The sequence below is a fragment of the Eulemur rufifrons genome, chromosome 20 (genome assembly GCF_041146395.1).
Source record: "Eulemur rufifrons isolate Redbay chromosome 20, OSU_ERuf_1, whole genome shotgun sequence".
Classification (NCBI taxonomy): Eukaryota; Metazoa; Chordata; class Mammalia; order Primates; family Lemuridae; genus Eulemur; species Eulemur rufifrons.
In genome coordinates, this window is record NC_091002.1 from 38,002,563 (window position 1) to 38,018,485 (window position 15,923).

The following is a 15,923-nucleotide window of genomic DNA, read 5'->3' on the forward strand; positions in this document are numbered from 1 at the left end:
GAGTCTAACTTTAATGAGAGGTTGAAAAATTAACAACTGCAAACTATATAAAGTGCAGTAACATCTTTTTTTCTCTCACTTTAAGATCAAGGAAGAGCCAGTGAAATAGTATGTGTGAATGCACTGAAAAAAGATAAAAGGCTTTTGCACATGGGGGTACTGACAGTGACTTTTGTTCAAACAGACACAAAGTTATCCGCACGAGTCTGCAAATTAAAGCAGGGAGACAAATAATTTCTCATACTCTCTTTCAAGTCACCTTTATCGCAACTCTCAATTCCAAAACCTCCCTCCTTTCAACAGTCTCTTCTACAGAAACATGAAACAAATGAACACACACACACACACACACACACAAACCACTGGGGCTAGCAGGAGGCAAAGGAGCAAGGAGAAGAGAGAAAAAAGATGCTTGTGGTATGTTTTTGTTGCAAAGATGGCAAGAATCATTGCTCTCCCTGTACGCAAGCGTTTGGGCATTCCCCTCACATCTAACTCTGGTTTTAGCCATCTGACTAACATTAGGCAGTGAGACACTAGCAAATGAGATGCCTGTGAAAGCTTGAAAAATGCGTGGATGTCAGGGATTATCCTCTCTTGCCACTCTTAGGCCCCTGAGACCTAATCTGATGGAGGATAAGAGACACAAGGCCAAATCACCCCCAGCTGACCTGGAGCCAACCACCAGCCATGTCAGCAAGGCCGTCTTGGGCGTGGGTGAAGGCAGGAGAAATCCACCTAGGCAGCCCGGACCACAAAAGCATCGGAAATCACAATAGTCTGTTGAACACACTAAGTTTTAGGGCAGTTTGTTCTATGGCAAAGTCCTTAAACTTGTCCTGAAACTTCTCAGAAATGGGAGAACAAGACGAGTTCAACAACTATTCATTGAATGCTTCCTAGTTATAAAGAATACGTTAAGACACTAGAATTTATAAGAGATTCAAAGATGAGCGAAATACACTCCCTGATCTATAGGAGTTTATAATCTAACAGAAGGAATGACGGGCATATGGATAGTTGCAACAACAAGAATGTTCAAACGTCATTCCGTCCCATATCCAGGGATGCATGTCGTTCTTTCTCATTCCTCCAAACGACAGCCATGCAGGCCCTTTATAACCATCTAGTCACTCAGCATTCAGATCTACTGAGCAGTAAACAAAACAGAAACTGTGTCCTCATGGAGTTTATATCCTAAGGAAGCAAATTTATAAAATGCTTTCTATGTTTCAAGGGCTTTTCAAAATGCTTTAAGATTGTGTGCACATGCACACGTGTGTCTACATAAATATATGCAAATTCATTTAGCATAAGTTATCTTTTTAAGTAAATGTAATTAATAAAGAACTGGAACCCAAACAGTAAGACTTACTTGTTTTACATAATCTCAGGCCTCAAACATCAGAGAGTCTGGGAGAAGGACTATATTGTTTTAGAACAAATGTCTTTGAGTTCTATTAGAAATCAGAGGACTAGACTAGACGAGACTATGGGAGCTTTACAAAAGAATACCCAACTGTGGGAAAAAGTCTTCTAACACTGAACGTAATCTCCACGAGGGTGGGGATTTTTTGTTTTGCTCACTGAGTATACCCAGTGCCTAGGACTATGTCTAATACGTAAGATGCTCTCAATACACATGTGCTTAACGAGACAAGGAGGGAGGAATAAACTGAGGCAAGCTGGAAAAGATATTCTATCATAGGGAGAATATTTTTTAAACTCATGGTAATGGTAGGAATTTCTTCATCAACATAGGCAGCAATCCTAGTTTTTTAGAATGTCAGTATGTCAAAAGGATGCTCACCACCTTTTAGCTCTTCTTTGCCAAAAGAAGCTTTCAAAAAGTTTGAAATGTTTTCAAAAGTTTGAAAATAAAGTTTTTAGAAACTATAAAAATGCAACTCACAAGAAAGTCACTGACATCCTACGGCCAAGACTTGCACATGGACTGCGCTAACACGCAGGTGCTGAGTTGGACTGACTCTACTTTTACAACAAAAACCAAAGGGAAAAGAACAACAACTTCTAAAATTCCCACCGCAGCCAATCTCTACTTGGATGAACACTTGGAAAATTCAATATATTATCTTCATGTAGCCAAATAAGCTCTAGAGACAATACTTTGTATTTTTAAAATGGCAGTAACTAACTATAAACTCTATGTGTGACTTGTCGCAGTTCAGAATTTTGAACCATCAAATGCCCAAACAGTTGCTGATAAGGAAGCAGGGAACCCATGGCTTGAAGAGATATCTCCTCCTTAATCTAAAATCTGGGGGAATTGATGTCCATAAATAAAATTCTACCCCAGACCTGCCCCCAGGTTCAATTCTTGTCCTGAGAAGAGGTGAAGATGAACTGCATTTAAAAGACAGCAGTCACAAAAATGTTGTCTCTCTCATGTCTTGTTTGTAGGTTTTTCCAGAGACCAGAGCATTCGGTGCCCTGGGCAGCAGGAATCCAGAAGACCCCAAGAAGCTCGTTCCACAAACCTGACCTGCCACAAGCCTGCTGAGCAACAGCCCCGGTTATTAGTGCTCCTTCCAAATCCATTACACTCCCAACACACGTCTCCTCCAGGAAATGGAAAACTGCAGGCAGCCAGGGGAAAAAATCTTTTATAGGTTGCCATAATCTTCAAGAGACAAAAAATTCAGTGGATTGATTCTATTATAAAACAGAAATAAGTTGGTTGAAAACATTTCTGTCCCTGAAATTGAAACTCAGAAAACCTTAAGCCAGAAAAGGATCCCACCTTCATTTTACTACATTTCTTATTAGTCAAAACATTCTGCAAAAGTAAAAAGATCTCTTCCATCAGTGTACTATCCTCCCCTGCCATGGGCTTATAGTATCCTGCTTCTTCTATGCTCCCACAGAAGGGACTATCAAGACACCAGCACAATTTGAACTTAAACCATTTGTGTTAGGGTCCCATCATCACACGGACTCAAATATGTTCCATCCTCCAAATTCAGTTCAACAAATGTTAATTGTTAACTGTGTGGAAGATACCTAAAATTTCTACATAATTAAAGTCTGGGAAAAAAAAAAAAAAAAGACAACTTCAATTCAACTTATACAAATTGCTTTTCCAAGCAAAAGCCTCTCCCGTTAGGCGTCTGCATGTGAGCACCTGCTTCCTCCTCTCCCCTCCCCCTGCGGCGCCATAGTCAGAGGCCTGTGCCGGGCAATGAAAACACTAAATCCAGCCAAATGCTGGAGCAATCGAAGGATATGTTTTCAGCAAGGAAGAGACCCTAGTTATTTAAAAATGAGAAGAATAACCGATGCTAGAGGGATGCAAACAGAGAGCATTCTCGGGGCTGCAAGCGCCGCTTTGCAGTTCTGCTCTGGACAGACACTCACAGAGCCATCGCTCCCTTCTGCCACACCATCTGTCAGAGGGTTGCCGGCTTGGTGCCGCCGTCCAAACTGTCTGTGAGTTATTTGAAGCACAGAGCTCAAGGAGTTATTTGGAAGCCAGATGACATACCTTGAACATTTTTCTTTAACCATTTATAAAACGCTATAACCGAGAAACCAAAATGTGTGCAGGAAAGATAAACCGAAAAGGGGCATAAAGATTAGAGGCGGTGGGGTGGGGGGGAGGCGGAGAACTGGGGAATAGAGAAAGAATTTCGGGACTCCTCCTTTTAAAGGATCACTTGAAAAAATTCACTGGGAATAAAACATAGGGGACTTGTAAACAGCCCGGCCAGAAGGTACACACAAGGGGTACTGAGTGGTCACTTTCTAAACCCCTTCGAGCACTGTGCAATGAGCACAGTTTTGTAGCTGTGCAACAGGGAAACCGATTCAAAGGGCCTCGGGAAGCCAGTGATGTCAAGGCTTGGAGAAGCTGGATTTATCACATTAAGTTTGAGAGTCATCGCATTTTAAGATAAATTCAGCCAAGATGAAAATCACACCAGGGTGGCATTCTAGGAAGAGATGAGGAAGAATCAAAAAGAGAGGAAGAGTATGTGGACACACCAGGTTCTGAGCAGCTCGCAGTGCAGTCCAGAGACTGACTGTGGAGCACACTTGGGTATCAGACAAGGTCTAAGCACAAAACAGAAACCACTTTAGTGTTTAAGTACAGGGAATTGGTCACTCAGCTGAAGGAAGAGCTGGAAAGCCAACGGGGACAATGAGGACACGTAACAAACTGGCAACAGCAGCATCACCCCTAGGCAGGAGATGCAAGGAGAGCAGGGGGTGTTTCTGGACACCAGGGCTGTTGACAGAACTGCAACCGCTGTGGGCCAGCAGTCACTGCGGGAGCTGGGGCCTCAGAGAAGAGTCGAGTCTGGTTTCTCTCTCTCTCCCCATCCCCAATCTCCCACAGGGGGTTCCATGGGACCCCAGCAAAGGGGAGTCCACAGGGGTTAGCCCCTCCACGATACGGGGCAGGGCAGGAGAAGAGGAAGAACAAAATCCAAGGGTACAGAAGCCCAAGACTGCCCCCCTCTTCCTCAGTGGATCTGAGTCAGCACTTGAACTTGAAGGTCCGGACACCTCACCTGGGGCTCACACTGCAGGGCAGATTCGGATTCGGGAAGTCGGGAGTGGGGCCTGAGAGCTCGCACGAGCTCCCAGATGATGCTGATGCTGCGGGTCCATGAACCACACTTTGAACAGCAAAGATCTAACTGACCTAAATGAGGCACTGAGCTATAACCAAAAGGAATTCGGCCAGATTTCCCTCCAAGAAGAACACAGAGTGATACATGAGCTTTTCAAGCAGGAATGAGAACAGCACAATGTAACACACAGGGAGGGGCCTGGCCAGCGCACACTACTGCCTGCACCGACGCCCTGCCACTGTTCCCACCCGGTCATCAGATTTGCACGGTTCAAGGTTGTTACGGGCTGAACCGTGCCGCCCCACAATTCATACATTGAAGCCCTATAACCCCGGTACCTCAGAATGTGGGTGTATTTGGAGATAGGGTCTTTAATTAAGTTAAAACTAATTAATTAAGGTGATTAAAACAAGGCTGTTAGGATGGGCCCTAATCCAATCTGACTGGTGTCCTTATAAGAAGAGATTAGGACACACAGAGGGAGACCAGGGGTGCCGGCACACAGAAAAAAGGCCACGTGAGGACACGGAGAAGGCGCCATCTGCAAGCCACGGAGGGCAGCCTCGGGAGAATCCTACACTGCCAGCACCTTGATCTTGGACTTCTAGCCTCCAGGACTGTAAGCAAATACATTTCTGTGGTTTAAGCCCCTCAGTCTGTGGTATTCCGTTTTGGCAGCCCTAGTAGATTTATACAAAGGTTTTTATTTTTGTTTCTTGACGTTAACTTAATCCCGTAAATTTTCGCTGCATGGCTGCTCTGTGAGAAGCAGCGTTCTAGGAGCTGGCTCACAGAACGACAGGGACAGTCCCTGGCCAGACCCTGCTCCTGCTTTGTGTGTGTGAGAGTTGGCAGTAAGAAGGGGAAACCAATACCACCTAATTCAGACGATGATGGATACTGTGACAGGGGAAAAACCAAACGCTGCAGAAAACAAAATTCATCCTAACCGGGAAGTGGAGGACAGGAAGAAGGACCAGGGAGGGCTTCAAGGTGGATTGTGACCGAGGCACAGGAAGGGGAAAGCACCCTAAAAGATGGAGTGACACCAGCAAAGGCCAGGAGAGACAAAAACAAACAAACAAACAAACAAAAGTGCCCCAGGGCACGCAGTGCCCAGCCAGCAGGCAGGGCGGGGCAGGGACGCCAGGGTGGCAGGCACAGAGGGAACTATGACAAGGTCGATGAAACTGGAGACCAGGGCCTCTGGGGCCAGGCAAGGGAGTTTAGACCTCAGAAAAGGAAGATTAATGAAAATGAGGAAGGCAGATTAAGAGGCAAGAGAATGGAGACATAGAGTATGGTGTGGAGGATAATAAAACTCTCTGTCACGACCTAACTGCCTAACGTCTGCCTTTTCAAGATAAACACATGTTCCACTGTCAACTACTTCCAAGATAACACAGTACTCTGTGATCTCTTACCCTGTGAACCTGGATATAAGGAAGAGGCTGCCATCCACTACGATTTCCAAGCTGGGAACTAGGGTATGTGCCAGTTCTGGAGGAGTGTCGTGACCCAGTGAGTCACAAAGGGAACGGAAGCCTAAGATCCGAGTTCCAAGTTCCGCACATCAAAGCCAGAGGCTCCAGCCTCTGTCACCACGTTGCCGCCAGCTCTGCTGAAAACAGTCCGAGCCTGCTGTGGAGTATGTGCCCACCCAACGGTCTTTCACTCTCCCTCCACCCTCGTGCAGCAGAACCTGAAATTCTACCCATCCAGGGCGAGAGAAACCACAGACTAGATGCAAAAAGAAAGGAACAGAGTTACTCCTTGTTTTTCAGCATCCAAGAGCTTAGGATGTGGTGACTTCCAGGGAAATTTAGGGAACTTTCGAGAGTAATTCTGACTTCAAGGGCCCTTTATCCTACACACTGACGTGAGAGGCATTCCCCTATACCTGCAATACCTCCCCAGGATGGATGGATGCTGGGAAACGAATCTCAAGTCTCATAACTCACAGGAAATATAAGCAAGCATACGGCATGGGTGGTGGCCACTGAGTTGGGGTGGGTTTTATGCAGCGTTACTGGAACAATAACTGACTGACAGAAACACATCCGGCAGAAATACGGAAAAGGATCACACAAAGCACAGATACAAACTCATCATCCAGTAACAATCAACTTCTAAAGAATGTTTTCATAAAAAGCATTTGAGTAGCCTTCTTCTTCTCCTTAGCCCTCAGGCAGTCTTCTAATAAGAGTTGAAGACAGCCCTTAAGATACCAAATGTGAGCAGAAAATGGCTACAGACTTAGAGTACGAACACCGGCAGAGAAATCTAAAATGGGCTTACAAGGTCGAGAGAAGGGAAAAATTGAAATAGCATTTGCCTTTCTCATAATCTTTAATACCTAGCACCTATCACATCTTTTCCTTCTCATCTGAAGTCATAAAAAATAAAAATAATTAGATTTATAAAAAGCAGGATTGGAATTGGAGGAGGATTTAGCTTCTGTGCCCAAAAATTAGCTTACAGGAAAAAGCATGATTTGTTCGGGGGTCTCACTGCCACGACTCGGTGTGGACACCTTGGCAGAGGCCGCGTACACAGCGCATGGAGAGGAGCCACCGCGGCAGCAGCAGAGATGAGGCTTAAATCTTTCGATTTCTTGCTGCATTGCCTCCTGTGCTAACGGCCACGATACATGCTAATGACTCTTCAAATAGCTAACTATTTCATTTCTTTTTTTCCTTAAATGGAACAGATTTCATCCTCCTCCTATGGCAAATTTCCTGAGGAAAGTCATACCATGCCATGAAAGTCAAATGACTTGGGCTTCAGGGGCTGCAGCATCACCTCTTGGAGTGGATGCAACTTAAACAACAACAAAAAAAAAGTCCCGTCTTTGGCGAGCTTATTCCACACATGACTATTCTGAAATATGAGTGAAGTCCTTGTTCGGTTTCCTGCACAAAAATCTCTCAACAAAGGGAACACTGAAGTACTTCAAAATAATGTGGCATCACCATTATAATCGAGAGACAGGAAAGAAAGGTCTAAACCCTCACTTACTGCGGTGCAGAAGTAGCTTGAAAGAATCTCTCTAGGAGCATCACAGCCCGCCACCATCTAAAACTAAAGCACAACCTCTGACCTCAGGAGAAGCAGCCTTTTGAACCCCCCAGAGCAGGCCACGTTGCCTAAATGACACGAGGAGAGCTTTAGGTAATATAACACTGCCCCTGCGCCCTGAAACAGTTGTTAGACGCAGAACTCAGGGGTGAATCCAGGCCTTCAGAAGCGCCCCCCTCTGCAACAGTAATAGGGTGCGCCATTTTCATGTGTAGGGGATCCCAGGTAGGGTTCTCCCGAGACATTCAGTTAAACCTCACTTCGCTAGCCTCACCCATATCAGGTGGAGATTTTAGTCCTTTGGGAAAGGTTCCCCTCAGCAGACCTCAAAAACAAACCTCAGAGTCCGCAGCCCCTGAATCACCTCTCCTCAGGCTTAAAGTCAGCCAGATGCTATCAAAGCAACACAATTCGAATCTGAACCTCAAACTGGGTGTGGCTGACCCTCAGTAGATGACAGAGGTTTACCACCAACTCAGCAGAAAATATGAACAAAAAGAAACTTGTATTTTGAAGCATCACGTATGGAAATGGAGGCTAATACTGACATCCCTTCATGGCGAGTCTTGCTAGAAATGCAAACCATCCCAGTGAGTCCTTGAGACACACAGAAAAATGTTATCATAGGAAATGACTAGTTTAGAAATTTCTGAACTCTGGCCATGCTATGCAAGCATATTCTATAATACTGCCATGGGAAGTATTTTTTTTTTCATTTAACATATCGCTTTTATATTGGCTTTAACAAAAGCAGAAAGACAAAGTGGATGCCTTTAAATGTTAAACAAAGTCTGAATGTGTGCTCACCCAAAAATAGAAAAACCCCCAACAAGTAAAAGCAAACATCTTAAATATCAACATAACCCGTACTTGTTAAAAACACACAGTTTAGTGTCTAATAGCCTTCTTTTCCACTTCTTCAAAATCAAACCAGAGCTCCCATCCCACAAAAGTCACTAAACGGCTCCATCAATTTTACCTTAAGCAGAGCACACAATTGCCATGTTTGAGGAGAAAAAAAGGAGTTTTACCTATTTAATCCAATATATTAAAACTAAACACCTTTTCAGAGTCCTTACTTTCAAAATATTTTGGGTTTCATTCCACTTATTTGTCCATTCCTTGGTTAATTCTTGAACCTAAAAAATAAAAATAAACATCTGTGACTGCTCCATACACAAATGTTTATGCTTTTCTTCTAGAAAGTTTTCAAATCCTAATAGCTCATGAAAGTATGTAAGATAATTTTAATTAGATAGCAATTTCTACCTCTGAAAGAACCATCACCAAATATAAATCAAATAAGCTGATCTCATCCTACAACCTACGTTATGGCAAAGGAATGAACAGACAGAAATCTGTCAATTAACCGAGAATATTACAAGAGTCTTTTTCATGGTGTACTTAAATAAAAGCTGCTTCCTCGGATTACTAACCAAAATTACAAGTTCAAGGATGACAATGTCCCATTAAATGGGTTATTTTTTCCTGACTACACTTTATGTCCTAAGAAAGAGTGATTTATTTTCCTTTCTAATTAGATGTGGTGATTAAATCACCTTGGATGCTGCAGGGTTTTTTTTTAGGAGATAATTTGCTTTTGTAGCTAATTAATAGGGTTTATAAATCTCATTCTATCTTTTTTTTAAAAGGTGCTTCTTTAATTGACTCTTTTAGTGAAAGCAAAATGCTTGATAAAAATCGCTTCTTTCCAGTCTGCTCTAACTTAGGGGAGAAAATATCCTCAACTGCTGAACACAGCACAGTTGGAAATGGCTTCTAAAAGTTAATGGAAATATTCTGCTAGTTTCATAAAACTTTTAAGATGCTCCTAGTGATTAATTCATTAAGAAGCAAAAAGTGATATTTGAATTGAGAGATAGAAAAAAAAAAAATGAATGAAAAATGTGTTCTCTGTAAAGGAATATACCCAGGGCTAAAAGAGAGTAACTACAGAAAGGGAAGAACTCATCCCTTCCAAGCCTTTTCCTTTCAGCACCTTCACCATTCCTGCCACCTCCTTACTCCGGACAGCAGGCAACGTCCCATTTAAACCTACTGGTCACCCTCCCCAGTAAGTGTCCCTATTTCAGCAGGCCAAAATGCATGCACAGAATCCATCTATTGTACTGTCACTGCTATATGCCATGGAGCACGGTAATAGGAAAGGGTACTCAAGTCAGCAAACTAGCGAAAAAAAAAAACATTTGTTATTGACAAGAAAGGGAGGGTCTGGAGTGACGGTTCATCCAAGAGGAAAACCAGACACCTCTCACCCGGTTATATTGAGTCATTCCATGGCCACTTTACTCCTCAATTTACTTTTTACTCCTCAATTTACCTCAAATAAGAGTCTGAGAATTCTAAATTAACTTTTTTAAAAAAATAATGTCACTTCTTTTACTAGGCATTGGTGTTAAAATCTATCATCTTCTTGGTGAAAAACAAAAGAAACAGGATTGAAAGAACCTAACTTTGTTTTTTGCTTGTTTTTAATAGTTTGATAAGACAGACTATCCTGATTTCTCTGAAACTACACTCCAGTACTTCATTTCATCACTTGCGTGACACCAACCCCACAGGCAGTGAAAGTCTGATGGCTCTCAAGGCTTCTTGTTTTGAAGATTCTTTCAGAGAGGGAATATTCTTATGCCTTCTCTCCCTACAGAAAGGGAAAAGACTAGCATATTAAGTTCACTAATTTACACTAACCAGTTAATAGATTCTCATTGGCACTTTATCCGAGAACACAAAGCGCGTAACAATAAATGATTCTGCATTTTGCCAACAGATATGTTCTCACTGAAGAAATGTGAGCGAATCAATCCTTTTCAAATTCAGTCAAATAATTCTAGCTTTAAAAAATAAGTATACCTTGGATTTATTTTACCATTGTATTTAAGTCAAATAATCTTCATTTAAAACATTAACAAAAATGAAAACAGGTGATACCGCCTCTAACAATGTGATCAGGTGATGAGATTTATAATCAAGCAGATTGCAAAAATTAAAAAGGGTCAGCAAAAAAACTAAATGAAAATTTAGACAATGTTTGCAATAAGATAGGCAGTCATTTCTGTCACAGCATGTGCAATACATTCAAATTAATATGTTTACTGGTTTCTATTAACTTGTTAGGTATTCATGAAAACTATTACTGAGAAACAATTTAAGACTGTATCTAGATATAATCTTAAATTATAGCATTCAAAATTAGAATTTGAAGCACTAATATATAAAATTTCATGAAGAAATAGGGATTAAGAAATTAATGTTTTTACTAATGCTATTATCAGCATATTAATCAGCATAATTATCCAGGGATGTGTCAACAAGTTCCTAACTACAATCCAATTTTTATCTTCCATACTGTATATTCTTGAAAGAGCTTTTACCAGCAGAATCCAATTTTTTCTTAGTCTGTTTTAACCATTCAGCACCATGAACAAAATCCACTCCAAAAATTGTTCTTAACGTCTGTTTCTCTTTTCACAGGTTTTTAATAGTAATAATAATACAGAACAAGGTCAGCCACGAAACTGGTTTTCCAAAAGCACAAGCACACATATTGGCTTCAGGTGGTAACACCTCCAGATCTATTCTCTCTTCTTGTTACTCACTGCCACTCTCTCCTGGCCTCAAATCTCTTCTAGCTTAAGATAAATTAAGCACCTTCCTAGAGTAATCAGAGATTGGCCAAGTGCTGCTCTTCCCACTGGTAACAAAGTAAAAGGATGACAAAAAGCTAAACAGGGGTCATCATTAAGCTTCAGGAATGCAGAACACAGTCTCCCTACACCTTACACCCCTGTCTACTCTGATGGCCCAAGTGGCCTCGCTGCCTTGTCAAGAGGGTCTGAATGTGAATTTAATTGCAGTTAACTATCATATGCCAGACAAATCCCATCCATTAAATCATAGAAAATGTGATGCAATACAGAAAAGTCTACCCTTGTGCTTCTTTAAAAATGACCAAGGGGTGGGGAGGTGGGGGAGGCTAAGTGTAATAATAAAAAAAATGAGTCTCAAACAGTAAGTCTTAAAAAGCATGCACTTAAAATACTAGTGAAAGTCATGATTTAAAAAAATAACAAGTCAAAGTATCACTTACTCTTGCTTCATTCTGCTGAAGTTTTTCCTCCATACTTAAAGCTGTGGGGGAGTCCAAGAGGGCAATCTACAATTTAAACCATAAAAGAGATCGGTCGTTAATAAACAGCAATGACCTAGAGGATTTTTCCATTAATATAGTAAATTCTCAAAAATTTTCACAGAAACTATTAGATAAAGGTAAAAAGGAATGCTCTCACCCCTCCAAAAAAATTGTTAACACCAAGTCTTTTAAATGGGATACATATCTCATAGTATTCAAAACCATGACATCCTGGTAAACCTACATTTGCAATACAAATCAGCAAAGTGAAAGATGTGACCTTTTGACTTTTTACCAAAATCAAACACAACCTAAATCCCTAGATCTTAAGGATTCATCTTTTTGAATATATGCAAAGTATAAGATTCACAAGGTATGATGACTAAGTCTTGCTCAGTCATAGGCTTTTGAGGTTCATCCAAGTTGATATATGCAAATGAAACTCTTTGGTTTCACAGCTGGATGGTATTCCATGTACAACAAGGCTACACTACAATCTGTGTCCATTTCCTTATGTATGTGGCACAAGTGTAAAGACTGACGTGAGGATAATAAACACCACAATCAGGTTAGAGCTGGGAGGGACAAGGAGATAGAGACAGGACACAAAGATGGAACCTTTGAAGCTGGGACTTCAACTTCAATCATGACATTTTAGTCCCTGGCCGGAGTGGTAAGGCTCAGTGCTGCCTGTTCTGTCTACCCTTCCCACTGCCTGAGATATCATCAGGAAGAAGAAAGAAAAGGGTCCTTCCTCCCCACCCACAGGCAACCACATTTTCCCAATTTGGTTGTGTAGAACTGCAGTTATTCTAGTCATATGCAAGCATGTTTTTGTTATGTTTTTAAATACACGTGGCATAAAAACACCATTCTGAAGACTGCAGTTTTCACTGAACAATATATCTTGGGGAAAATTCAGTAAAACTACTTCATTCTTTTTAACAATTCCAATTTCACTGTATAGTACTCCACTGCATGGCTATTCTATGATTCATATCAGTATTCTCTTATTAACATAAATGTAGTTTTTTTCTAACCTTTTCTTTACCAACAATGCTACGACTATCCTTATGCCCACTGCCTACAGCATGCATGGCTCTTATCAACAGAATAAATTCCCAGAAGGGAAATTTATGAGTCATCTATATGTATGTTTTTTTTAATTGCCAAGTTGTCCTCCCCAGAGGCTGCATTTTTTTGTTACTATTTACTTTTCCATTTCGATTCAAACAAAAACACTTATTAGGCAGTCTTAGGCTCAGCTAAGCATTCAAACTAAGAAGACTATCACGAGCCACACTTGGCATCTGTGTACTCAGTAGAAAGCAGAGCTGCCTGGCTGGGAGCACAGGTGTTCATCCTGGTGAGCACAGTCCTCATGACAGTCTATACAGCAGTGATCAGAGGTGCCCAGGAGCTGTTGTCTTTGGCCCTCTTGAGTAACCCCTCATAGTGAGGGGTGAGATTCACATGGAGGCCACCCTGGTTTCGAAGGCCACACCCACAGGACCCAGCATCCCTTTAACAAGGCACATCCTTCAGGGTCCCTAACAAAGGACACATTTTCAGGGTACTTACAAGGGCAGTTACAAAAGTCACTGCCCTCAGAGAAACTCAAAGCTATGGCTTCTCAGCTGGCATTTACAGTTTATATATGGTTCATCCTAAACCAGATGCAATTCGACAATTAGGGGTCATTTTTATCATTAGACATGATGCCTAGACAGCTGGCATCCCACTTTTTACAGAGATTGAAGCCACAAAGTTAACCCAAGGTCAAATCCATCCTCAGTAAAGAAAAAAGGAGCTTTGTTAACACATTACTACAATGCATCATTGCACCAAACGTGTTGTCTTGCACACAGATGGTACTTAATAAATATTTTTCATTGAAGAAATGAAAGTGGCAGATGTTAGTATGACTGCATTGTTTATATATGGTTGACAATTTTCAGAACAATTAGAAAGCCCTTTATAATGTGGGTAATTTTACAGAATCCATTCTTGGGACTTTTTATCTATAAAGCAAGCTGAAATATTTCTACCACATTATCACTCAGTAAACAATCATTCAATATATATACAAAGGTGGTTACGACCGCCAGCCCTTCTGGAAAATTATTTTGAATCACATGTAAAGAAATACCTATCTAAGTCCTTTTTAAAGAAATCTTTGGCAAAAGTAAACCATTTTCGATTATAATTATTCTTTGCAAGATGTCTGTTTAGAAGAAAAACATTCAGGATTAAATCATGTTAAGTTCACATGTCATTAAACCAAGAGTAACACTACCTCAAAAAACACTATTATAAAAGTGTAGTAACATCAACTCCACTAAGAACATATATAAGCCCCTCTTGCCTCCCACCCTTGTCTATACACTGTACAATCAAGCTTTTTGATCTTTGCTCATCAAGCAGGTGAAAAGGACATCCTATTTTTTGAGAACTTTGAGGATAATTTACATGCAGTCAAATACCCAGGTCCCCTGCTTGATGTATCCATGTATGTACACACACACATATATTAATATCATTTCACTATTCTTAAAATCTGCATATATTGTATTTCAAATGACATTGAGCATACTTTCATCCACTTAGGAAGCCACTTGAAACTCTTTATGAATTGTGCTCACATTCTCTGTTCACTTTTCTGCTGGGCTGTGATGTTTTTCTTATTTTTTTATAGAATCTCTTTTCATAGAAAGTAAAGTAGTCTTTTGTTGCATGAGTTGCAATCTTTTCTTGGTTTACATTGATTGGAGAAAATTTTCAGCATGTTATATAAATATGTGATGTCTTTTGTCTAAGTGAGCGCTCATAGAATGAAAAGAGTTAAAATTTTCTGTGCCAAATATGTGTGGCTCTGTCTCCTACTATTTCCAACCGTTTTGTTGTTTCATTTATGAAAACTGATGTCATGTCTGATTTTAATTGTGAACTGCACTGTTAGTTGTGATAAAGTACTCTTTTTTAAGCCTACATAATGCTGTTTTCACACTTCTTTTTTTGCCCCTGAATTAGGCCTTTTGCCCATTGTTACAAACACCATACAACTGCATTTTACTTTGCAACTTTATCTGAGACGTAGCGCCTACCTTAAAAGTATACACGTAATGATACTTCTATTATTTGAAATTTGTTTTTGACTTCAGCTACAAAAATGAGGAATTCATTCTACTTTCATCTTCTCTTTCCCATTTTCTTCTTTGCTTCCTAACTTTTGTTGCTTATTTTATTTCTATGTTGTTTAATTTACTTATCTGCAGGTACATTCAAGAGAGACGAGCAAGAGACATTCTCTCTCTGCCAAATAAAAGCAGAAATATCTGAAAATATGCTTAAATATAATAAAGGGAACAAACACTTGAACAGAGAAGGTATTCAAATGCTCAACTTCATTAATCATCTGAGAAGTACACAGTAAAATTATTCTGTGCTACTGGTATAGATCCATAGGAATGGTTACAATAAAAACTGGATAATACCAAGTGTGGGTAAGAATCTGCAGCAACTAGAACTAGCGCTTACACATATTAATGGGGGACTATAAATTGGTATAACCACTTTTAAAAAATTATTTGACAGTAGCTACTAAAACTGAACATATATATACTTTCTGACCCACCAACTCTACTCTGAGGCATAAGCCTAATAAATGCATCTGTATGTTCACTAAAAGACATGCAGAATAAAGTTCACAGCAGCCTCAGATAGGAACCTCCCCAAACGCCCATCCAAAGTAGAATGAATAATGAGCTGGGACACAGCTGTATGATGGAATACAATACAGCAGTAAGGATAAATGGAACTGCAACTACATGCAACAACATGAATGAGCCTCACACATACAAGGATGACTGAAAGAAGGGAGTTCAAAGGGGTAAGGATTGAATGACCCATTATATGAAGAACAAGAATAGGCAAAACTAAAAACTAACTATGCCTTTAGAAGTCAGGGTAATTGGGTAGTTCCTGAAAAGAGGCATTACTAGGGCTTCTAGGTTGCTGGTAATATTCTGTCTTTTAAGGTGGGCGCAGGTTAAATGGGTGAATGTAGCTTGTGAAAACTCACTGAACCGTCCATGTCT

General features: G+C 40.7%; 1 protein-coding gene across 6 annotated transcripts in view; it reads right to left on the minus strand.

Moving 5' to 3' along the window:
* The window catches only part of KIF16B (kinesin family member 16B), a 266,306-nt gene that overhangs the window by 189,200 nt on the left and 61,183 nt on the right, over positions 1-15,923 (minus strand). For all 6 annotated transcript variants that reach the window (XM_069496659.1, XM_069496657.1, XM_069496658.1 and 3 more), the window contains exons 11-12: positions 11,785-11,850; positions 8,753-8,812 (exon numbers count right to left, since the gene is read on the minus strand). In XM_069496659.1, coding sequence (XP_069352760.1) covers positions 8,753-8,812; positions 11,785-11,850 — 126 coding nt within the window. The remainder of the gene's footprint in view (positions 1-8,752; positions 8,813-11,784; positions 11,851-15,923) is intronic.